The sequence below is a fragment of the Camelina sativa genome, chromosome 15 (genome assembly GCF_000633955.1).
Source record: "Camelina sativa cultivar DH55 chromosome 15, Cs, whole genome shotgun sequence".
Taxonomy (NCBI): domain Eukaryota; kingdom Viridiplantae; phylum Streptophyta; class Magnoliopsida; order Brassicales; family Brassicaceae; genus Camelina; species Camelina sativa.
Genome location: NC_025699.1, coordinates 3,718,510 through 3,743,627, shown reverse-complemented (window position 1 = coordinate 3,743,627; position 25,118 = coordinate 3,718,510). Strand labels below are relative to the sequence as shown.

General features: G+C 36.9%; 6 protein-coding genes and 1 pseudogene across 8 annotated transcripts in view; 2 read left to right on the top strand and 5 right to left on the bottom strand.

The window, feature by feature from the left end:
• LOC109125261 (pentatricopeptide repeat-containing protein At3g09040, mitochondrial-like) lies at positions 517-1,648 on the bottom strand. Its single transcript, XM_019236620.1, has 3 exons — positions 1,479-1,648; positions 634-735; positions 517-553 (listed from the first exon to the last, which is right to left on the bottom strand). Exons 1-3 carry the CDS (start codon positions 1,646-1,648, stop codon positions 517-519), a joined length of 309 nt encoding a protein of 102 aa, XP_019092165.1.
• Positions 742-4,217, bottom strand: LOC104745105 (annotated as a pseudogene).
• On the bottom strand, positions 7,759-10,782 carry LOC104745101 (myb protein-like). Of its 2 annotated transcripts, XM_010466280.2 has the most exons (9): positions 10,578-10,782; positions 10,085-10,260; positions 9,855-9,906; positions 9,703-9,760; positions 9,346-9,440; positions 9,158-9,261; positions 8,947-9,075; positions 8,583-8,860; positions 7,759-8,516 (listed from the first exon to the last, which is right to left on the bottom strand). In XM_010466280.2, the coding sequence occupies exons 1-9, from the start codon at positions 10,617-10,619 to the stop codon at positions 7,918-7,920; spliced, it is 1,533 nt and encodes a 510-aa protein (XP_010464582.1). In that variant the 5' UTR covers positions 10,620-10,782; the 3' UTR covers positions 7,759-7,917. The 2 variants fall into 2 exon arrangements, with proteins under 2 accessions (XP_010464582.1, XP_010464580.1); XM_010466278.2 differs by having other exon boundaries at positions 7,759-8,860.
• On the bottom strand, positions 11,545-16,531 carry LOC104745099 (transcription factor IIIB 60 kDa subunit-like). 2 transcript variants are annotated; one of them, XM_010466275.1, is made up of 19 exons: positions 16,069-16,531; positions 15,840-15,921; positions 15,296-15,371; positions 14,927-15,015; positions 14,769-14,845; positions 14,626-14,682; positions 14,372-14,484; positions 14,165-14,247; positions 13,974-14,060; positions 13,780-13,860; positions 13,400-13,534; positions 13,137-13,277; positions 12,972-13,029; positions 12,806-12,894; positions 12,598-12,678; positions 12,367-12,495; positions 12,170-12,259; positions 12,030-12,083; positions 11,545-11,932 (listed from the first exon to the last, which is right to left on the bottom strand). In XM_010466275.1, exons 1-19 carry the CDS (start codon positions 16,128-16,130, stop codon positions 11,711-11,713), a joined length of 1,806 nt encoding a protein of 601 aa, XP_010464577.1. In that variant the 5' UTR covers positions 16,131-16,531; the 3' UTR covers positions 11,545-11,710. The 2 variants fall into 2 exon arrangements, with proteins under 2 accessions (XP_010464577.1, XP_010464578.1); XM_010466276.2 differs by having other exon boundaries at positions 12,972-13,026; positions 16,069-16,454.
• On the bottom strand, positions 16,607-18,742 carry LOC104745100 (hsp70 nucleotide exchange factor fes1). The gene is made up of 6 exons (XM_010466277.2): positions 18,480-18,742; positions 18,019-18,161; positions 17,888-17,938; positions 17,574-17,795; positions 17,364-17,466; positions 16,607-17,254 (listed from the first exon to the last, which is right to left on the bottom strand). The coding sequence occupies exons 1-6, from the start codon at positions 18,563-18,565 to the stop codon at positions 16,762-16,764; spliced, it is 1,098 nt and encodes a 365-aa protein (XP_010464579.1). The 5' UTR covers positions 18,566-18,742; the 3' UTR covers positions 16,607-16,761.
• On the top strand, positions 19,159-22,211 carry LOC104745098 (vacuolar amino acid transporter 1-like). Its single transcript, XM_010466274.2, has 10 exons — positions 19,159-19,382; positions 19,488-19,783; positions 19,982-20,196; positions 20,284-20,488; positions 20,588-20,807; positions 20,908-21,043; positions 21,188-21,350; positions 21,445-21,488; positions 21,711-21,773; positions 21,904-22,211. The coding sequence occupies exons 1-10, from the start codon at positions 19,237-19,239 to the stop codon at positions 21,997-21,999; spliced, it is 1,584 nt and encodes a 527-aa protein (XP_010464576.1). The 5' UTR covers positions 19,159-19,236; the 3' UTR covers positions 22,000-22,211.
• The window catches only part of LOC104745097 (vacuolar amino acid transporter 1-like), a 3,710-nt gene continuing 2,002 nt past the window's right edge, over positions 23,411-25,118 (top strand). Inside the window, exons 1-5 of the mRNA XM_010466273.1 lie at positions 23,411-23,672; positions 23,783-24,072; positions 24,280-24,494; positions 24,573-24,777; positions 24,878-25,097. Of these exons, the coding sequence (XP_010464575.1) occupies positions 23,512-23,672; positions 23,783-24,072; positions 24,280-24,494; positions 24,573-24,777; positions 24,878-25,097 (1,091 nt within the window). The 5' untranslated portion in view covers positions 23,411-23,511. The remainder of the gene's footprint in view (positions 23,673-23,782; positions 24,073-24,279; positions 24,495-24,572; positions 24,778-24,877; positions 25,098-25,118) is intronic.

The window sequence follows — 25,118 nt, the reverse complement described above, 5'->3', positions numbered from 1 at the left end:
GAGGGTTCGGGTCTGATAAAGTTCCGTTGAAGCAAGGAGAGAGCGGAATCTCTTGGAGACTAAAGAGAGAGTTGGGTAATCCAATCTTGAGACGCGGGCTAAGCAGTTATATACCAGATCATTAGGAAGCATCAGAATTGTCATCCGTCGTCGTCGTCGTGGCTCTTCTCCATTCATGGCGGCTGTGGAAGGTGTTCTCAATAGAGAGATACATTATTATTACGTACTTTGCTCTGTTTCTTTTATTTTCCCTTTTTTTTTTTTTTGTTGTATTTCCTTTTTGAATAACCAATAAAAACACCGAACTCATTCATGTGAGGAGTTGCAAATTATTCTTTGGATTAATCACAGTTTTTTAACACTAATCCAAAAATATATATATAAAAAAAGGGAAAATAAAGAAACAGAGCAAAGTACCTGCCGGGTAAGACCTTGGCTATTTCAGCCCACTTGTTTCCATAGATTCGATGAGCATTCATGAGAGCTACTTCTTCCTCTGAGGTCCAAGCATCCTTGTTAGTTGTTAATATCAGGATTCAAATGGTTGTGCCACCTGCATACAAATCAAAACACATTAAAGCTTCCAAAATAACTAGTAAGAAAAAAACTGCTCGGCTCATATGAATTAATCACCTTTCTCGACATTGCTTCCCAATTCGACCTGGTAAAGACTGTGCAATAACAGACCATTTCGCAGGCCCGTATCTCAACGAGTTCAACGATTTTCTCATCCTCCTGCAAACAAGAAATTATTAAGCCTTCGTACTTCACTTAAAAAGATAGCCAAACACATTAGTTAAATTTTTCTGCCACCGGTGCAGGCATTGAACTTCAGTTCTATCCTGGAAAAACTCCGCTGCAAAAACAAATACACCAATCCAAACAATACTAAATGGTTCACAGCACCAGCTGCTTTGAAAAAAGTTGGAAATAAACGTAAATGTCTCAGCTGATCAAGTTAATCTACAAGGGTAATTCATAAAACTAGATAGAAAATAGTTTGAACACTAAACAATTAGAAATATCTACAACTTCAGACAAGACTCCAACTGCAAAGCTCTGTTATATTGTAACGAGAACTAGAATCAAACAGACATAAGACTTATTCTTTCTTAATAAGCTTTGTTTTTTATGGTTAAAACACTCAACATAGACCGCAGAGGTTGAGTTTCAGACAAACATAGATTAAAACTATAGAAGAAGTTCGCCGATAGGTTGCCATGTTGTATCCTAAGTTTAGTTTTCAAAAGACCTCTTCGTTTGTCAATCACGCTAATGGAACTAATCATCATACCCTTCAGACCAACTAGAATTCTAAGAACACACCATGTCCACGATCCTGCCAACAACAAACAACACTGTATTGATACAGATACAATGTCTGTTCAAACATGAAATTTTTTACAAAGGAAATTAAATTATATCACCTTTTGAAGTATTTGTACTCTGATTCCCTGTTGGCTCTCACCTAAGCTGACGAGTTTTGTGGTTCTAATGCTATGAGCTTCTCAGCAGCAATTTGTCCTCTAATGTCATCTCCATGAATCCTACATGCACCAAGAAGAGATGACCATAGTCTTGCATCTGGTTTCAGGTTTTGTGCTTCTATGAAGTCATCAGCTTCTTGAAGGTATCCCCATCTCGGCATCTCGCAAGAAGATCAACCATACAAGCTACGTGATCTACACGCGCTTCAAGACCATATTGACCAACCATCATCTCAAAAATCTTCTGTGCTTCTGTTACTTTCCCTGCATGGAATCAAACATTTTCAGGGCATCTTCAGCGTAACCATTTTCGCACATCCATTGATCAAGGAGTTCCATGGGACAACGTTACTTTTACGCCTCAGTTCAAAGAAAACTTGTGACGAGCTTTTCATGTCCCCGCATTTAGCATACATGTCTATTAGGGTGTTAGAGGTCAAACTCGTCCAAGTCATGGGCCAAGTGAAAGATAAGAGAATGGATAGCTCTACCTTCTCTTAAAGAGGAAAGGACGGAACACACTCGAAGAACAGTGACAAATGTTGCCTGGTCAGGTAGAGCACCATCATGACGCATTTCTTTGTAGAACTTCAAAGCCTCCTAGAATCCATTCTGACTATGGCCTGACATCATTCCCGTCCAAAGAACAATACTCTTACGGCTTGATAACTCTGAGAAGAGAGCACACGCCTCTGCCATTCTACGTGAATTCATGTACATGCCCAAAAGGGAAATCCCTAGATATTCACCTTCAGATGAGAACCCCCTCTTTATAATCTGACCATGAAACTGCGTTCCTAGAGTTAGAATTTCTGGTTTATGACAAGCTTCAACAATGGTGGCAAATGTGATCTCGGATGGGTTAACACCTCTGTTCAGCATTTCTTGAAAGAGAAATGCAATTAGAGCATTCATTGACACAACGCTCCACTCAGGCATAGAAGAGAAAAATTTACGTGCATCTTCAATGATTCCACACTTGGAATACATGTCAATGAGCGAGCTGCCAGTATGAAGATCTCTGTCTAAGCCACATTTGACAGAGAGGCAGTGAACCTGTTTCCCTTGATCAAGACCATGGGCATTTGTACATGCCTTAAGTGTGCTAGCCAAACATGCTCCATCAGATACTATACCACCCGAAATCATCCTCTTGAACAAGTCAAAAGCTTCACTTTCATTTTCATTTTGGACATAACTTCCAATTATTGTGTTCCAGGATACATTATCTACTAATGCGTTTCCTACAAATAAGTTTTCTGTTAACTTCTTCTTGATAATGACCGAGTGAAACTGGCTTCCCATTACTAGATCATGAGATGCAGCATGCTTAAAAGGCTTGTAAAGGTAAAATCGTCAATGTTATAACCAGAAGATTTCATATCCATAAAAAGCTCCATAACCTTGTGGGCTTCGCCGTTATGTGCATGACTCCTTATCATCGCGTTCCACAAGACGTCATTTCTTTCCTCCAAAGCTTCAAATACTTTTGCAGCAGCCTCCATTTTCTCACATTTGGAGTACATGCTAACCAAAGAACTGCCAACATATGTATTGGAGGCAAGGCCTTGTTTAATAGCCTCTGCATGAACTACCAAACCTAAATCAAGATTTGCTACAATTCCAATGGCACTCAAAACGCTTCCTAAGGTAGAGCGGGTGGATTTAACACCAGAGTTCCGCATATTGAGAAAGTATTCAATAGCCACAGTCTCACATCCTCTTTTCCCATGCCCTGAAATCATTACATTCCACGCGACCACATCTGGGCTTGGCATCTCCCCAAACAATAGACGTGCATAAACTGATGTACGTATTGATGACAGTCACAAAAGCTAAATGGTCAGGCCGATGGCCTTCACCCCGCATCTTTTCAAAGACTCTGACGGCTTCCTCTGGCAAACCAGCCTTCACATGGCCAGAAAACAAACATGTCCAGCAAACTGTATTAGGATCCTCTATCCCATCAAAAACTAGTCGAGCATCACCAAGTGCTCCTGCTTGTGGTCCCATTAGATGTTAACATCTACTCTTCCGCATTTGCTCAAACCACTAATCATAATGTTGTGAGTCTTAACATTAGGATAAACAGAAGAGTCGACCAACAGTTTGTCCCACAGCTTCATAGCCATGATGTGATCTCTTTCCTTAAGAGACCCATCAATTAAGATATTATAACACGGAACGTCAGGTGCTACTCCTTTCTCAGACATTTCATCGAACAGTTTCAGTGCATCATCAACTTCTCCAGCTTTCACAAGATCGTTGATCACAGTGCTGTAACTAAACACATCAGGCTTCAACCCTTCTCCCACATCCAATCAAGAAACCTTCTCGCTTTCTCGAACTGCTTCCTCTTACAAGACATCTTAATCAAAAGATTATACGGCTGCAGAGTTGGCGCCAAACCCGTTGTTTCGAAGTAGGCGAACAAGGACTCGACTTTATCCCATTGTTTCGCCTCTACGAACGCATTGAGCAGAGTATTATAGGATCTAATCCCAGGCTCGCACCCAAAAATCTCCACCATTCGTTGGAATACATCAAGAGCTCGGTCCGGCATGGAGTTCTTCCCCTAGGTTTTGATAACCGATAAAGCGACATCTTCGTCGCACTTGCATCCTTGTGACCTAATGAGCTCGACGATTCCACTTACATAACTAACCATCCGGTGAACGTTGGATCTTTTTTATAATTTCTCCGGCATGTTTTGGGCTTTTAAACGCTGCCTCTCTCTCTCTCGTTGGCCATATAAAGAAGAGACAATGTTATTTCGAGATGTTTAATGTAGAAAACCAATAATAGCTAGCCGGTTAAAGGCGGTTTATTCCGGTTAAAATAGACAACGTCAACAAGTGATTCGTTTGAAAATATACTTATTAGCTAAACCATATTATAATTTTCTGTAAATATACTATTACCATCATGTCAAACTCAATATTTATACTATCTTTAGAAAATAAAATTAACATAATCCTTGCTAATTTGCATATATAATTAATTTGTAGAGATATACAAATTGGATAACTTAGTTTTCTATAAACATCATATAAATAATTTAAGTTAAAATAAACTCTAATTGAATTCTATAAATAAATATTTTCACATGAAGAGTAATGTTAAAACGAGACAAACTATCTAGTCTTTACCAATCATTTGATATAATCTTTCACAAACCTTTTAATCGCATCCTCTAACACTCACCTTATCCGATTTATAATATATATTTTTTTCATAGACTCCATGAATTTCATACTCTTTTTTGTCTTAAAGCCAATAACAGTTTTTTTCCTTCTTCTTAGATCTAGAAATAATATTATGTTTTTAGTTTTAAAATATTTTAAAAATTCAATATTAAAAATTCAGTATTTGCATGGATGCTTTATGTGTGCTATATTTCAAAAGGTATTTTCATAGATCTAATTCAAAATATTTGTTCTCAGGTCTATTTCTATGTATTTGATGTTTGTAATTTTTTTGAATTCAATATTTGTATGGATTCCTTCTGAAAATATGTTGTAAATATGTAATAATCATTGTGATAGACCGCAATTGAACCTAAGTTGCACCCAAAGTATAACATAACTATTGTTTATGATTCATGTCAACACCACAAACTGGGACAGCACTAAACCTAAACCAAAATGAAAATCAGGTATTATCATTCTCTATTAATCTAATATAAAACAAAATCAGCATTACATGACCACCGAATCTTAGAAAATTGTATCAATTTTTTTAATAGGTTCAAGTCGCTGCTGTACCAGCGGTAAACCAGAACCAGGTGAGATCAAATAATAAATCAATTGTCAATGGACAAAAAAAAAATTAGTTATTGAAGAACCAGGTTTTTGTTGGTTCACCGATTTTAACGGGATTTTAATTGTGAATTATGGATTTTATCATTTTTTTTAACAAGATAATTATTTTTTGCAGGTTTCCATAAGTGATGATGTCCCCCATGATATCCTTATTGACATACGCTTGAGAGCAGCTCCAAGGAAGAACACACACTCTTTAGTTTGTCGGGAATGGGCGTCTTGCATCATCTACACCAAACTACACTGACGTCGTTTTTGTGTGTTTGATTATGTAGAACTGCTCACGCTTTGATGACGCAGCCATCATTGCAGTTGCTAGGGCTTGCACTCGACTAACGGAGCTCAGGATTGCGTTCTGTGAGGTTACTTCGGCGGGCATTACCACTCTACGCCAGCTCACGAGCGTGACTACAGTAGGTTGTCCTCTTTCGGAGGCCCTTGCGACCTTTTTGAGATCCCATGAGGTTCATATCGATTTCCGAATAACAAGCCATCTATTTCCACTTCTCATCTACTTCGATACCGTATATTTTCACTTTTCCATCCACTTCGATACCGTTGATTTCCACTTCATGTCTCTTTTATGATTTATTCTTTTATGATTTTATAGCATTATATTCTTTGTATAATAGAAATCGATATATAATAAAATGTTTAGAATTCTCGTTTTTAGTTAAATTAAATCTTGTTCATCCCCATGTCTTTACTTCATTGTGCAAGCTTGGCCTCCACGTCACCAGTTCCTTTGCTCTGACTCCAAATCTTCTTCATTATATACCAAACGTATTAATCTTGTTCCCCATACGATTTTGAAGCTCCATAGTCGCGTTCATCAAACCGAGCTCATCACGACGCATCAATTGATAGCGCTTCAACTCACCAGACTTCCTTTACTGAATCTTGAATCCAAAATACACAAGCTATTAACACCAAAGAGCAACACATCCTAATCTGACAGCGATATCAATCTGAAGACTCCCCACCATTATATCATGTCGATCACGATGCTAAAGATTCATAGCGTCAACTTCATACAATCATCAAAGCATAATCTCTAAAAGAATCAAACAAGTTTTGCTAAGATCAAAATCATCAAAGCAGAATCCCTGATATATGTAATAGATAACGGCAAACCCTCTGGTTGAAGGCAGGTATTTCCCTTCCAATTGCCAAGTCACCTCTTCTATTGACTAATCTATCCTGTGGAACGTACCACAGACATCCCGATTAAAGGAAGAGGTCATTCATTATATTCATGAAAGAAAAATCCTCTTTTTTTCTACTGGAAACTCCTCATTATATATGTAGCTACAAAATTGTCTTCTCCCTTAACTTATTTCAATAATAATCAATATGAACGTTACGTTACATTAATTAATTCAAATCCTTATTCATCACGACAAGATATAAGTTTTTCATCTAATGACTTTCCTAAAACTCTATATTGACAAATGGTACGAGTGAATTCTGACATCCATAAAGTCCAAGCATAATATATATGACAACAAGAATTAATAATTATGTTCTTTTCAAGATCAAAACAAAGTAATAATATTCCCTAATGTGATAAGACTGCATATATAATGGTGATACCCAATATAGGTGTTTTAAACATTTTTTATAACTAGTTTTATTATAATTTTTTAATTATAATTAGTTGTATTATTAATTTAACTAGATTTGAACCCGTGCTAGAGCACGGGTTGAAATTTCTTTTATTTATATTATAATTTTAGAATAAAATATAATTTATATGATTGTTTTTAAAAGTTTTTTGGATAAAACATTATGCAAGAAAATTATATGCTAAATACAATAGTTAAAAAAACATCTATTTTGTAAGTTTTATATTGTTAATTTTGTAATTTTATGTATGAGAAATGGTTATGTTTGTTGTTTGTTTTTATTTTAATTTTTGAACATGTTTGGTGAAAGTGTTTTAATATGATTTATGCTTAAGTAAGATTTTATTTTTAACTGCACAATAAGATCTCTTAAGTGTAATAAATTGCCAAGATTTATTTTTTTTAATGCCTAACAATATATATTTTGTAACAATAAATGGAATACTAAAGATTTTATTTTGTAAATTGTATAAATCATTGGAATATTCTCTTTAAGAGATTTCTTTGGGATATTCTCAAGTGTATTCAAATTCATAGCCCACGGATTCACCAATTAATGTAAAAAACCTTTTTTGTAACCAACCTATATTTAATCTATAACCTATTTTGTAACCAAGCTATATTTAATCTATAACATATTTTGTAACCAACTTATAAAAATTATATAGTCTACAAAAAAAAGTTGTGTACTTTCGTTTTATTAAATAGAAAGAAGAGATATTAATCTCATTGTAGAGATACTATATCTTAAATCTTAATGTACTTTGCTCTGTTTCTTTTATTTCCCCTTTTTTTGTTGTATTTCCTTTTTGAATAACCAATAAAAACACCGAACTCATGTGAAGAGTTGCAAATTATTCTTTGAACTAATCACAGCTTTTTACCATTAATCCAAAAATATATTAAAAAAATTTTATAAAAAACCAAAGCGTGTAATAAGGAGGATATCTCTGTTTAGCCTATAGCCTAGGGGTTGAGAGAGTCTCAATCAATCAACATATCTTTCTCAGCTGATTTGGTTTCATCATCAGCCTTCTCTTCCTCTGCAGATATAAACTCAAGCTGTCTTGATTTGAAAACTGCTGTCCTTTTCGATCTTATCCGGTACGGAGGAGATAGATTGTAAGCACTTGATCCATTGTTATGAATCTCTTCAATGTCAGGACTCTCTGAACTATCTTTACCATCGTTCACCTTTTGATCAACCTCTTTAGCTTCATCTGTTTTCGCAGCACTGTTGTCATCCGGAACAACAACCCTGGGTCGTCTTTTCCTGAAAATGGAAGGTGTGTTTGGGTATGTTCTGGCAGCTTCTCTCAGGAAAGATTCAGGACTTCTTGGTGTTGAACCGTTACTGTACTTATTTCTACACGGCGGTGGAGTGAAGAAGCTAACTGGTGATGCGATGGGACTGCAACCACAATCATGCCCATACATACGCTGCGTATCCACTTCTGATGCCACGTAATACTCTGTTTGAGGCTTGTAGTAGAGATGACGATAACCATTCATTGCAACTCCACCATTCTCTGGCAATGGCTCTGGGTTAAGAAACTGAGGAGAACAAGCATACTCATTAACACCAGTCATTCTTGAAGCAGCTCCTATTTCTTCAAGCGGAACAGAAGAGTTTAATTGGCCATTAACACCATTCATTCTTGAAGCAGCTCCTATTTCTTCAAGCGGAACAGAAGATTTTAATTGGCCATTTCCACTTTCATCAGGGTTCTTTACATCTGTATTTCGTGATGGGGGTTGAGTTACTGAATCAGAACACCTTTTCTGAGCAGATGATGAACGTTTAGTTACACTATCAGGAGCACCGTTCTTTGGTATTGGTGGTGGTGGTAACCTACCAGTGACTAAGTAGAAATCTGACTTCTTTTTCAATGAACTATTCCAATGGTTCTTTATTGCATTATCAGTCCTGCATCATCAAATTTCTAGTAAGCTCTTTATTGAAACCAGAAGCTAGGCTTGCTAAAGTCTTTTACTCCATTGAAGAATATATACCTGCCGGGTAAGACCTTGGCTATTTCAGCCCACTTGTTTCCATAGATTCGATGAGCATTTATGAGAGCTACTTCTTCCTCTGAGGTCCAAGCATCCTTGTTAATATCAGGATTCAAATGGTTGTGCCACCTGCATACAAATCAAAACACATTTAAGCTTCCAAAATAACTAATAAGAAAAAGAAAATGCTTGGCTCATATGAATTAATCACCTTTCTCGACACTGCTTCCCAATTCGACCTGGTAAAGACTGTGCAATAACAGACCATTTCGCAGGCCCGTATCTCTCAACGAGTTCAACGATTTTCTCATCCTCCTGCAAAACAAGAAAATGTTAAGCCTTCGTACTTCACTTAAAAAGGTAGCCAAACACATTAGTTAATTCAGAAACAGAATGAACCTCTTGTGTCCAAGGTCCCTTAACAAGATCCGGATTAAGAACTTTCTGCCACCGGTGCAGGCACTGTACTTCAGTTCTATCATTGAAAAACTCCGCTGCAAAAATAAATACACCAAACCAAACAGTAAGAACAAATACTAAATGCTTCACAGAACCAGCTGCTATGAAAAAAGCTGGAAATAAACGTAAATGTCTCAGATGATCAAGTTAATCTACAAGGGTAATCCATAAAACTAGATAGGAAATAGTATGAACAGTAAACAATTAGAAATATCTACAACTTCAGACAAGACTCCAACCACAAATGTCTGTAATGTTGTAACGAGAACTAGAATCAAACAGACATAAGACTTTTACCTATCTTCTTCCAGCTTTTCCCTTTAAAAGTGCCAACTGCCTGTCTCAATGTCTCATCCTGCATTATGAAGTAAGACAAACTCGCATCTTGTTTTTCGAACTAGCGATCCACAATTGATATATGTCAAAGCAACCACTAGTAAAATACTAACCTCTTCAGGAGTCCACCCGCCTTTCGCCCGCCTTATAGGACCGCTCGTCCTCCTGCATAGCAAAACTTACCAACATCAATCTCCAATAGAAAGTAAGCATTAGAAATACCAGTTTTGACAAAGGAGTTTAATGTATTTCAAATTGGCAAACGAGTGCTGCAGAGGAGTTACTTCAAACCGCCATTTCGACTCAGATATACAGAAAAAGAAGAAGAAGAAGAAGAACTAACCCGAGGTACCTATGAGCTGGTGATGCAATGGCAGGACTAGCAACAGTAGGAGGAGACTTGTGGGAACTACCAGCACTGCCTTCAGATAGAGAAGAGCACGAAGCAGGTGTTGATTGCTTATTTTCTACACACTTATCCTCAATTTTCACTTCACCTGTTTCTTCCTGAAGATCCATCTGTTAAAAATCAAGAATTTCATAAGAACTTTCAGAGAAAACCCTAAAAAAACGAACCCATCATCGTAATTCGTAAACCCAGATCTCACAAATCAGTAATTCAGCAAAACCACCAACCATAACACACAAAAAAAAAAATCTAGGGTTTATTATAACAATTCCAATCACATAAATCAATTAAAGAAAAACCCAATATTCAAGAAAGTCTGATTCGTTTAAGAATCAGAGCCAAACAACGACGAACTCAATTTCACTACAATCTGATCAGAAGAACAAAACCCTTAAAAATTTCAGATTCGTTATACACAAAAACTAACCTCATCTGGAGAAGTAGCCGCTGGATTCAAACTACAGCTCATCGAGATATACAGATACACGAATTCACCACCAGAAGAAGACGGAGGTGAGAAAGGAACGTTAAAAAAACCAAAACTTTATTCGAAAAATACTTTGCCCGTTGAACCAGAGAGAGAGATAGAGAGAGAGAGAGAAAGAGAAGACTTGATCGATACAAAGAGAGAAAAAAAAAATATTACATTAAAAAAAAAAAAAAAATTAGCTCTGACAATTATAACGAATACTTCTTCAGCTGACGTCACACCGTTACTTGCCGTTCTTTTTACCTTATGTAACCTATTCTCTCTGAACCGGCTCCGGTTTATTTCAATTGTCTGAAATTTAATTTTGATCCTACCATTACCCAACAACTAGTCAAAGTCAAACCGAACCGAGAGGCTAAACTGTAATCACGCCGTCGTACGTAATATGTTGGAAAGTGGAAAAGGCTAAAAGGTAATAAACGGACGTTAACGGTAGAGAGTTAACCTCAGAAACGGAAGTTTGAACTTCAAACGGCACTCGTAGCTTATCCGTTGACCCCCCCCATTGAACACGTACGTATGCGATGCAGTTAACTCTGGACCGTCAGATCGAGATAACTCAATTGTACATTGGCTGAAAAAGAACCCAAAGGCCCAAAAGAAGCAAATTTTATGTTGGACCGACACAGCATATTTAATTAAAAATATATATACTTTTCTGGTAGTTTTTTTTTTTTGGCAAATTTCATTAAAAATCAACAACTCTTTCTACATACATTAATTAGCTCATACAATAGGTGAGATTAAAGATTACTTGGATGCTGTCAACAAAAAAAAAGATTACTTAGATTAATCCTGTTATCTGTTAGTGATTGTTATCTAATAAAATAACCAAAACAAGGATAATAAAATTAATAAACTTAAATCCATTTAGATTTGCCCGCATTTAGCTTAATTATATAAGTTAGTGAATTTACATATATTATTCAAAAATCTTGATTGCTTACTGATAACTACAGAATCAAAGATCCTATAATAAAAATAATAACTAATGTTGGGGTTCTCCTATATTTACGCAAAATCAACTCGTCCGGCAACCAAAAAGACCGATAACTTTGGCTCACAATAGATCAATACAATCCAAAATCATAACCATCTGCTTCTTCTTCCTCTTCATAAATTTTCTCACCGTTTTGATAATTTGTGTTCATGTCGTATGATTCTACATAGCCTTCTTCATCCTCTTCAGCTTCATCTTCATTTTCACCAATCTCAGGCTCATTGCTCTTCTCTTCCTTCTTCTCTTCCATGTCTGTCTCAGTTTTCGACCTCTTGGGTGGATTCTCACCTGCCTGAAAAAAGAAAAGAGAAGAAGGGAAGTTGTATAGTCCGCTAAAATACACCTGAGAAAATTGATGAGAGTTACCCAAGACAAAATATAAAACTTACCGATGTAGCAAAGAGTTCTTGTAAGAAGTCGTCGTTGATTACAGCTGTAACTCTCTGTAAGAGTCAAGACTCAAAAATCAGGCAAGAGGAAGACACGCAAAACTCCAAAAAGTTTTATTCAAAGCTAAATAATACATCACCTTTTTAACAAGCGTTCGGCGAACAGCTTCCATGGCTGTAGCTGGGGGAGCCGCGTTCTTTTCTTCCTCAGCTTTCTTCTGCTGCTTTTCCTATATGAAGAGAGAAAACAGAAGCACCGAGTCATCACGTCATTCTCCATAAGTCAGATACTTGATATGAAATGAGGAACATAATTGCAAAGTTTAAACCGAGTCACCTTTCTACTTTGTGTCTTATAAGCTATAGTAGCTTCGTAAAACTTTCTTGCACGTTCTGGGCAGTTAGAGTTGCTCGCTTTTAAAGCTTCACTAGCAGCCTTCAGAGCTGCTTCCTTGGCCGCTTGCTCCTACAAAACAATATAATTCTGTTTCTTATGAGTGGTTGATCTCATATATGATACAACGAAATCCAAGAGAAGATAGATGATATATCGAGGCTCTGAAATCACCTCAATATAATCTTTGTTCATTGCTTCCCATACGATCTTCATATAATGCTTTTCATCCTCGTTGTTAATATAGCAATCCACCTGGTCAACACTAAAATATTATGACTGACAGATCAAATATAACAAGTGAAACTGTATGTTCCATATTCAAGGTTGGGCATTTGACGTAGCATTTACTACAACACAAGAAAGCAAAACAAGTAGCGACCTCTTTATCATCGATGTCAGAAAAGTTGTCTGATTCATCCGACGTACCAGCATACTCTTCAGCCCCATCTTTATTTTTTTCACTTTTATCTGGGACACAGCACAAAACGATTCTCAAATGCTCAAATAGTAGCAGAGAACTTCTGATAGACAACAATTGCACTCACCAGAACACTGTTTTTCGCTTTTGTTCACACTACAATAGTCTGGTCCTCTCTCTGACTGCTTAAAGTTCGACAGATGAAAGAGTTTTAGTATAAGATCCTACCAAAGCGAAATTGAACAAGCTCCCACACAGGTGCTTTCTCAAATAAAGGAGCACCGAAACTTACATATAGCTGTTGACCGTGATTAAGGCTACCAATTCCTCCCTCGTTTTTTTCTCTAGCCGCTTTGTCCATTCTCTCTTTCTCTGCGCGCTGGAAAGCCGGAGGATCCGACCCACCAACAAGTCCACCAGAAACATTTAAGAACTGTATAAAAATTTGGAAAAGAAACATGTGATTGTTAACTTTCGGAGCCATTTGTCACGGATTAGCAACTATGTAAACAGAAGACATGAAACCAAAAAGCAGGAATTAAACAGGATACCTACATCTTTGTAACAGTCCTCACATAGTCCATAACCAACAGGTTTACTATCCTTATGCATACAGAGCACATCCTCTTTGTTTGACGTTGGTTTCATGCTTTTGGGCATCTCCTTTTCTCTTTTTGTGAGCTCATCACCCTAACCACATATGTCCATTTGTTATTAAAAAATGAACATAATTCATCAACTGAGATGAGGCAAAAACAATTTGCGCCCGTGTTGCATTATTGCATATGACAGCAATCAATAGCAGCGGAGTATGCAATATTATGACTACTATGACGCCAACCAGGTACAAATACTTAACCCAACATCAATCATGTGTGATGATATGACCAGTTAGAGAATAATTCTACAGCTAGACACGCTTAGCCTTAACTCACATTTAAATTTCCAGACTCCGTATTGCCAAACTCAATCAATCGTTTGGTTAGAGTTGCTTCACATATATGGACAATGTTTACCTGAAATATTGAGAAAACAAACCAAATCAGCAATAAATTAGTGAAATAAGAAGGCTAAAACATCTTTCCGCTCATCTAAAACACTATTTCTTGATAAGCCAACCATATCTTACAATATCTGACTTAGAGCACTTGATACCATGAGAAAGAGCAGCAGTGTAAAGTGCTGCTCCACATATTCCACTAGGTTTCCGGCCGGTCTGCAAGTCAATAGGTAGCTAATATTGACACAAGACACAATATATAACTAACTTTAAGACAAACAGTACATAGGAAACTATCATCTAACATAACAAAGTCACACCTGCATCCAATCTCTCTTCATACTCGCTATAATGGCTGTAGCTGTTCTTACAACAGCTTTATGCTGTGTTCCTTTCAATAAGCCTGCAAATATAGGATGGAACGAGTAGGTTGGGTCAAGTATTCAATATAACTGTTTCATTCTTGGCTGATGTTCTGCATCAACCAAATACAGAAAAGAATGGTAGCCAAAGGATGACACACTTACTGTTTGAGAATCGAGGAATGAAAATGGAAGGATCAACAAGCTTTTCATAATTTTGACCGTCCGTAATGTACAGCATTTCACAGAGTTGCAAGTACACATAACCTAACTCATAACTGCACAAGATTTGATAAGACCAAAACAGTAAAATCAGCATTACACTGCTTGGACACGAAAAGTCGCTGCAGTAGAGGTAACATGTAATTAGGCTACAAAAGAAAGTTGAACAGTATGTAAATGAAAACAACTAATCTTACACGCTAACTCGAAGGTAACTTGAGAAATCAATAAGAAGAAACGCAATGTTCATTTCCCTACAAAGAAAACATCACTATTCAGCATGGTATTCAGACGAGGGAAATAAACCAGGAGACCACAAGACGATTACTAGGACTCTAACCTGCAAGTCAAGTACAGACAGGAAGCCTGTACTAGTTCAGTTCTACGGCCTTTGGTGAAATTTTTCTCAACTGCCATCTTCAGAAGATAAAGTGAGTTAAAAAAGGGGGTAGAAGTCCTTACAAATTACTATTCAGAAAATAAGTAGACCAAACATACTCTAAAGAACCGAGCAGCCATGTCAATCACATCATCTCTCTCATCACCAATTCCCAAGGCATCCCTCAAATTCCTAAACTCATCTCTAGCTGCCAGAAAAAACGAAGGTCTGTCGTCAGATCAAACTGTACTGATCAAAGATTGCATTAACAATGCAATGTTTTTGAAACAGTCACACGGCCTCAAATTTGGCAGGAAATATAAGGATGGGAAATACATAGCAGTGAGTACACCTAAGCAATTATAGAACTGAAAAGTTTGAAATACAATAGAAAGGGAAATGCATTGCTAGTGCAAACATAAGCAAAAGTTGTAGACTATAAGTGTCAGTTCCACTAATTAGGCCAACAATGAGAAAAAAAGGCATACCTATTCGTAATCTCCTTTCACGTGAGGCTGACACCCCACTCTGAACACTCCTTACAATGTTACCTGACGCTTGGCTCTGCAGGTAAAAAAAATAATGTGTAAGCTTGAACCAAATCTTTTCAAAGAATCCGAAGGCAGTATAATTCTCAAGTAACTCTCCGGATATAACTAAAGACAATTGTTGTAGCCCATTAAGTTGGTTACTTTGTGCTTATTTTTTTCTTTCCACTCTGGTAGTTTTGACCTTATGAACTAACCGCCAATAGTGTAGATATACTCACTGGACTATAAACCAAAACAACCAAAAAAAAGTTCATAACTTCCCCATAGAACCCCTACCGAACATCTACGCAAAGATTTAACAATAATACCAAGATTCTCCAACAGAAATTAGTTTATCCCTCTAAGCTTACAACCTATTAATCATCTGCAAACCAAATGAGAGACACCAAGAACATCCCTAAGTAACATTTGAAACATTTATAGTTCTACAGCAGAGGAGCTTGAAAAGAGGAAAATGAAACAAAAGCGGTGCTGCTTATACCTGCCCAGCAGCATTCTTAACGAATGTAACTTCAGTAGAAAAATTGAAATTCTCCAAAATCCTCCCGCATAAGTTACAAGCCCTGCAAAATTTAAAAAAAAAAAAAAAAAAAAGACAAAAAAAATGAAATTCATAATTCGAATTTCGAAGCTTGGAAACCACAAAATCCAAATAGAATCTAAGCTCCTAATAAGATAGAACACCAGTGAAGAATAATCAAAACACTTACAGTGCACCATCGTAGGGGCGAGTTCCGGGAACATTCTTCCCACAATGTTTACACCACACCATAGCTCCGTAACTCAAAAAAATCTCCCAACTTAGCTACTAATATCGATCCAAAACTCAAGGAGTCGAGACTTGAACCGATTTTTTGGCGAATGAACACGATCGTGCGAGGAAGTGGAAGGAATTAGGGTTCCATGGTATATAGGTTCACCATAATTAGGGTTCTAGTCGCGACGACGGCGACGGTGGAGAAGGCGAAGCTGAGAGACGTGCTGAGACTCTGATATGTGACTGCTCCGATTCGAACTCGTGTGTCCCTAAGAATTAGGCAACAGTTAAGTTCGTGTGCTCTTTTTTGTAAAGGGATAATAACTGCAATATAATTTGGTTTTGTACTTCGGTTCAGCTCAATTTCAAGAAATTATCAAGTTAAACCGGTCACTTGGATCTGGTCCGTATCGGTTATTGTTAAACCGTAAAGAACACGCAGTGACATCTTTGAATTCAAGTTTAAACTTTTAACGATCACAAAAATCAAAGATAGAAATTGCCATAATAACATAACACTGGGAAATTGGGCAATGACAACGATATCTGTAAGAAGTACAAACCAAATATTTTTTGAAAATTTAGAAAGTTACATAAACACAAGGAAAAAAAGTGTATAAACTTTAAAGCTTCATGTTGTTGTCGCCTATGGTCCAAGTAATTTAAGAGGTTCATCTTTCTTCTCAGTGGCATTACGATTTGCTGCAGAAGCTCTAAGAGGAGGCTCAAAGATCTTGCTTGCGACATCCGGAGGTAATGCGTCTTCACCTGGAAGAACAAGAAGCCCTTTCTCTCTCAGAGAAGAAGGTTCATTGTAGCAAATGCTCCACAGTGAATCCACTAAGTGTCTCTCTTCTTTAACCGTTTCGAGATCCTCTTGTGACATCAAGCTGATTCCTTTGATACGTTCTTCTAGTACCTGCCTCAGTTTCTCATCGCTTTTGTCTATGCTGCTACCTCCGCTTCCATCGTTTTTCTCTCTCGCAAGCTCAAGCAGTCCGCGGAGAGCTGCTTCCCTCGTCTCAGAGTCATCACTAGATGCGAGATGCATCATCACTCGGGGAAATCCGAGTCCAGTGGCAATACTGCGGTCTGAATCATCCTCTTGAAGTAGGTATTGCAACAAGTTTAAGGCTTTCCTGGAGAATTTGGAATAAAGTAAAGAATTAATAAGCAACAATTCAAGAATCTTCCAAGGTTTGAAATCTACGGAGACCGTAAAGGAATAAGAGTATTTGCGTGGATTACCTTTGAAATCTCACACTATCAGACGCCAAGGCTTCTCTTAAACCAGCATAGCCATTGGCAAGCTTGAAAGCTGTGACTCCGGGTTTGTTATGGCGAATCAAAGCTACATGAAAAGGTATACCTTTAGTATATCATAAACCAAGTAAAACAGAATCACAAATGGTTTTGGTCGTCTCAATCTTTACTGTAAAATATCACAAGCTGGCTTACCTGATATCGCGCCAAGAGCTTGGGTTCGAGCATGAATATCTGCGTCTGAAGTGAAGTTTGAAAGCAACGACTCCAAACCATTGGCTTCCATAACCAATTCCTGACTTCTAGGATTGTTCTGAACTATTGTGCTTACGACATCAGCAGCTTTTGCCCGAATATTAGCATGAGAGTTTTTAAGGTACCCGAGAAGAGGAACCAAGCCTCCAATAGAATGAAGATCTACACAATAGTAAACAAGCAATTATCAAACTGTGCCAACCACAACAGAAAGAAAAGAAAGAAAAGCATGTTCCAAGTAAGAGATGGTTTACCATTAGCCATATCAATCGATTCAACGTGCTCCTGCAACTCATCCAGCATATCTACCAGAATAATAAAACTCAATTAGTAACCCCCAAACGATAAAGACCTAAACTATGTATTATGGCCAAATTAATCTCACCTTGGATATCTTCAGGTGTAACTCCATTATCCACCAAAACTTGTTCAGGTGTTTGCATAACTAGTGTAATCTCCTTCATGCGCTTGACTACATCTACAGTCTGCGACTGCATAGCCTCCATAAACCATTTTCGATCCTCCTCACTGTCTCATCAAACAAATCAAATCAACATTAAACACCAATCATAAAATAGTCTATGAGTATTGACATGACCAAACAGTGAATCTGCTTCAGCTTAACAAAGTTCAATGGAGATGTAGAGAAGTGAAAACAAGAAAAGACATAGCCTTTTCACCTACATAGATACAGAATTCAATAATTGCATCCAACCAAACCAAACCCAGATTCAAATACAGTCATTAAGATTCATTGATTTCTCTAACTACCACAACCAGCATCCCAATCCAATCTCAGACAAACAACGAAACAGAACCTAAGAAACTAGAAAAAGTAGTCTGTACCTCAACTGGCGAGTGGGTCGAGTACCGTCGGCGTGAGAGAGACTCCATTTAAGTAACCCGTCCCAATTAGGTCCGTCTTTCGCCATTGAAGAATGATTTCACCTTAAAAAATAACTTAGAACAGAAGAAAGAATTACAAACTTTTTGTTATTCGTCTTTGTAATTTATAAGGAAAAGAGCAAGAGTCGGCTAATCGCTGGGTTTTGGTTTTTATAAAAAGACCTGAGATTATTCGCGAAGCTACGACAACATTCTACAAAATCTTAAAACCTCGTCGACCTCTTTGAAGAGAAAAAGGCAAAAGCAGAAAAGCGAAGACGAGGACGCGTCTTCCACTTTATTGGGCCTTTAACTTAGGCCCAACTAATTCATCATTCTTGGGCTTTAATAGACTCGCTATTAAACCGTCCAAACCAACTAATTTGTTTATGTTTAGTTATTTTAATTTTAATTTATTATGTTAAAACAGAATATGACATGGCATAATCTTATAATTCTATTGGTTAAAGTAAGATGAGGTGAATATACTTGTTCTTAAACAAAATCCATCTCACACATGTTACATTTGAGTTTGGAGCTTTGTAACATGTGATGATGTGAACGTTACACTTCCCCACTCGAAATTAAAAAAAAAAATGTGGATTAATCATAAATGCAAAGTACCACGTGGCAACAAGTCAAACTCACAACTAAATTTCCTTTATCTATCTTCATATCGCTTCTCAGTTCACTCTTTGAGATTTCCGGCACAACGAAGATGAAGCGTGAGGAGCAAGAAGAAAGGGACATACTGTTTCAGACAGATGACGACGAGGAATGCCAAGTCAATGACGAAGACGATGATTCCGGTTCATATTCTCCATTATCCCAGAACGATTCGGCTCCATGGCCTCAGAGTTATCAGTAAAATCAAAAAATCCTCTGTTTTTTTTTGTTTTCTTTCATATCTAAAGAAGTGGTTTGCAGTAATAAAGACTATTCCTTCCTTTTTTTCTGTGAGAAATTCAGACAATCTGTGGATATCTTGACCGGAGCTAGTACACCTCCTACTACGACCAGTTTCATTCATCAGAGAGATTCTCAGACATCACTCACCAGCTCTATCGCCTCCTTATACAAAAGACGACAAAACTCTTTTCTAAGTTCTTTTGCTTCTTCAACAAGCAAACAACAGCTTCTCTCCCACAAAGACGATGATGACTCAGTCGTCAAATCATTACTTTCATCGCAGCTCAAGTTATCCATCACAGATCTCTCCTACGCAGAACCAGATCTCTGCTCGTTTCCTCAATCTGTTCTCAACGGTAATTAAGACGTTTTTTCTGTATTGGTTCTGTCTCAAAAGTCTTTCACACATAACTTTTGGACAGGGCATGAGAATGGTAATTAATTGGTTACCACGCAACACTTTAGGGATTAGACTCAAACGGTTAACAGAATATTGTATCATGATTACAAAACATGTGTTTTAATATGTCTCTCCTTATTTTATTTTTGCGCAGGAATCAATATCCTATGTGGAATAGCTCTACTCACGATGCCTTACGGGGTGAAAGAAGGAGGATGGCTTGGGCTTTTTATACTCTTCTTCTTCGGTATCATCACTTGCAACACCTGTATTCTCCTCAAACGATGTCTTGAAAGCTCACCTGGCCTCCGTACCTACCCGGACATTGGTCAAGCTGCCTTTGGATCCACCGGCCGCCTCATCATTTCCGTGAGTTTTATTGTTTTCATTTACATATAATGTACACTTTTAAAACATCTCCAAACTAAGATTAATTAGGGTTCTTGAGATTTGCAGATACTATTGTATATGGAGTTATACGCAGGTTGTGTGGAGTATATAATCATGATGAGCGATAACTTGTCGAGAATTTTCCCAAACATGTCACTAAACATCGTTGGACTATCTTTAGATTCTTCTCAGATCTTTGCCATATCAGCTACTCTTATTGTTCTTCCGACAGTTTGGCTCAGAGACCTTAGCTTACTCTCCTATCTCTCAGGTTTCATATATATTTTCTATATAAAAAAAGCCTTACGAAATAGCTGGGGGGTTAGTTCATTATTGTTTAATTCATGTGTTCGATCTATTATTATCTTAGCCGGAGGGGTCTTCTCTTCGATCATGATGGCTCTTTGTCTCTACTGGGTCGGGACGGTTGATGGAGTTGGGTTTCGCCCGGGTGGACAAGCTCTTGATCTCGCTAACTTACCTGTTGCGATCGGGATTTACGGGTTTGGGTTCAGCGGTCACGCGGTTTTCCCAAACATTTACTCTTCCATGAAAGATCCATCCAAGTTTCCTTTGGTGGTAGTCATTAGGTAAACAAAAAATACACTCTTGTGCTTAAAGGTTACTTATAATGGACGTATAAATGATGTTAAGTCACAATTTTCAATTTTCTCGTTTCTTCTTTGGCAGTTTTGGTTTCTGCGTATTCTTGTACATAGTCGTAGCGATTTGTGGCTACAGTATGTTTGGTGAGGCCATTCAATCCGAGTTTACACTAAACATGCCACAACAGTTCACGTCATCCAAGATCGCAGTTTGGATAGCGGTGAGATATATATAACTTTAAAACTCTATAAACATGTTTATCTTTATGTATTGTTTTTGTTTGAAAAATATTTATCTTTATGTATTACTAACTACAGTAAAATATATATGATTGCTTCTTTTTCTACTCATTTGAATTAATTAGGCAATAACACCGATGACCAAATACGCATTAGCTATAACACCGATCGTGCTAAGCTTAGAAGAACTTATGCCGTCGTCACAGAGATCCTACGGAGTATCTATGTTTCTTAGAACGATTTTAGTTCTCTCAACTTTGGTCGTCGCACTTACACTCCCATTTTTTGGTAAATTACCCTAAAATCTTTTTCCATGAAACGATTTACAAATTTTATATTTAAAAAACAATATTCATCTTCGTTTGTTCTAATATCTTTGCAGCGATCATGGGGGCTTTGATGGGATCATTCCTTGCAATGCTTGTCGTAAGTTTCCTGTCACGTCATCGATTTATAGGACAACGATATAGGGATAGTATGTATTTGATAAAGATTAAACAAAAAGCTACATATTTCATCAGAGCTTTTAAAAAAAACACATTTTATTCAAAAAAAAAAAAAAAAACATTATCAGATTTTCAGCTTTTCAGTTATTTTAGGCATATCAAACATGTTAAAAAGGATTCACATATTTTGTTTATCGTGCAGGCTGCTATTATTCCCTGTCTTTGTTATCTCAGTATCTTGAAGGGTAAATTGAGTAAGACGCAAGTAAGAGATATATTAATTTGTTTTATTTTATGCCATAATTAAAGTGGTTCTTCTTTTGGTTCATTAGTATATGATTTTCACATGACAATTACATTTAATTTTTCTCGTAAATTAATTGAACTTTTGGCAGATTGGAATATGCGTTTTCATCATAATCTTTGGCGTTGTAAGCGGTTGCTGCGGGACGTATTCCGCCATTGGAAAATTAGTAGGAGAATTGAGTTGATATGGTACACTCTGATGAACAATGAAACGTATAAGGCTTAGGCTCAACTAATTCATTATTCTTGGGCTTTAAATGACTCGCTATTAAACTGTCCAAACCAAGTTTTCTGAATTTTCCTTTTCTAAAATAAAATAATTAAATTATAATTGACAAATCCATCTCACACATGCGATCTTAAAAACTGTTGAATGAAGTGAAGATCGTTTGTGCTATGGCTTTCTAATACGTTTAGCTGTCTTTTCTAATACGTTTGTACTATAGTTTTCTCGAAACTAGATAGTCTGGATTACTCATGTGTATAGGAAGGCTAACCGTCTTGCGGATAGGGTAGCGAACTATGCTTTTACTCTTACGTTAAGTTTTCACTTGTTTACTGATCAACCAGAGGTTGTTAATCATCTTGTTTTAGATGATGCCGGTAGGTTAGCGTGTTAACGTGTTGTTCGCAGGAAGTTCTTTTTCTTGTTGCTTGAAAGAGCCTCTCTCTCCCTCACCAAAAAAAAAAAAGCATTATTGATTTTTATAATTTGTAAAATTGTGTATTTAAAATGTAATTTTTGCTTAAGAATAATTTCTTTTTTATAAAATACTAATTTAATTTTTTTTGTAAAATAATATTTAATAACTATCATCAATTGTATATAATTTTATTTTGTTGATGTATTTTTCTCTTTGGTGTTCAAAGTCTAAAGAAAAATTATGTACTGTATAGTTTAGACGATGTTGATTATTGAAGGTGAATTTTTTATTTTATTTTAATATTGTGTGATTAGATTGAGACTTTTAGAAGACATAAAAGGATCAGTTTGGAGTTTGGAGTTGCAGCGCTTTGATAATGATAATGCAAGTTTTATCGTTATGTATAATTCAGCCTATGTTACAACCTTGTTCTGAATTTCCATTTTTATTGTTAAAAGAAATCAAGTTTTGACCACTGACTAGTATAGGAAGAGGGTGACGTTTGTGTTTAACAAGTTATGAACAACTTTTAATCTCTTAATATTATTCTTAAAATCTCACAAAATCTCACCAAAATCACAAACAATTCTTTTTCAGAGAAATAGAAAATAATAACAAATCTACAAAGGTATCTGAAAAACTCACTCAAATCTTCTAAAATCCAAAATATCATAAATTTCACAAAATCCTCCAAAATCATGATCTGAATAAATTCTTTTTGAATCTATACTCATTTTTTATTATTTATTTTTAGACACATTTAATTGAATCTATAGCTATATAGTATATATACTCATTATAAAATTACAACAAATCCATCTCACACATGTTACCTTTGACTTTTAAGGTTTGTGACATGTGATTATGTGAACGTTACTTCCACTCGATATATAAAAGGACTAAAAATACTAATTTGGAGCTTTGTATAATGGATTTATCATTAATGCAAAGTCGGACGTGACAACATGTTAAACTCACAACTTAATCTCCTTTCTCTTTCTTCTAGTCTACATATCGCTTCTCTGTTCTCTCTTTGATTCCGGCACAAACAAGATGAAGCTTGAGGAGCAAGAAAGAGAAATACAGTTTCAGACAGATGACGAGGAATGCCAAGTAGACGTCTCCTGCGATGACGAAGACGATGATTCCAGTTCATCTTCTTCATTATCCCAGAACGCCCAGAACGATTCGGCTCCATGGCCTCGGAGTTATCGGTAATATCAAAATGCTCTGCTTTTTTTTCATATCTAAAGAATGATTGTGAAGGGTTTGTACTTTGTAGACTTGTAGTAATAAAGATAATTCCTTTTTGTGGAAAATTCAGACAATCTGTGGATGTCTTGACCGGAGCTACACCTCCTACGATCAGCTTCCTTCATCGGAGAGATTCTCAGACATCATTCACCAGCTCTATCGCCTCCTTATACAAGAGACGACAAAACTCTAATCTAAATTCTTTTGCTTCTTCAACAAGCAAACAACCGCTTCTCACCCAGAAAGACGATGATGACTCAGTCGTCAAATCATTCCTTTCATCTCAGCTCAAGTTATCCATCACAGATCTCTCCTACGCAAAACCAGATCTCTGCTCGTTTCCTCAATCTGTTCTCAACGGTAATTAAGACGTTGTCTCTGTATTGGTTCTGTCTCAAAAGTCTTTCACACATATAAGTTCATAACTTTTGGACAAGGCATGAGAATGGTAATTGGGTAACCACAACACCTTTAGGGATTAGACTCAAACGGTTAACAGAATATTGTATCATGATTACAAACATGTGTTTTAATCTGTCTCTCTAAGTTGAACCTATTTTTGTGCAGCAATCAATATCCTATGCGGGGTAGGTCTACTCACGATGCCTTACGGGGTGAAAGAAGGAGGATGGCTTGGACTTTTTATACTCTTCTTCTTCGGTATCATCACTTGCTACACCTGTATTCTCCTCAAACGATGTCTTGAAAGCTCACCTGGCCTCCATACCTACCCGGACATTGGTCAAGCTGCCTTTGGAATCACCGGCCGCCTCATCATCTCCGTGAGTTTTATGTAATTCATTTATATATACACTTAAAAAACATCTCCAAACTAAGATTAGGGTTCTTGAGATTTGCAGATACTATTGTATATGGAGTTATACGCAGGTTGTGTGGAGTATATAATCATGATGAGCGATAACTTGTCGAGAATTTTCCCAAACATGTCACTAAACATCGTTGGACTATCTTTAGATTCTTCTCAGATATTTGCCATATCAGCTACTCTTATTGTTCTTCCGACAGTTTGGCTCAGAGACCTTAGCTTACTCTCCTATCTCTCAGGTTTCATATATTCTATATTAGATTAATGATCATAAAGCCTTAAGAAATAGCTGGGGGATTAGTTCATTGTTTAATTCATGTGTTCGATCTATTATCTTAGCCGGAGGGGTCTTCTCTTCGATCATGATGGCTCTTTGTCTCTTCTGGGTCGGGACGGTTGATGGAGTTGGGTTTCGCCCGGGTGGACAAGCTCTTGATCTCGCAAACTTACCCGTTGCGATTGGGATTTACGGGTTTGGGTATAGCGGTCACGCGGTTTTCCCAAACATTTACTCTTCCATGAAGGAACCATCCAAGTTTCCTTTGGTGGTAGTCATTAGGTAAAAAAAAAAAAAAAAAAA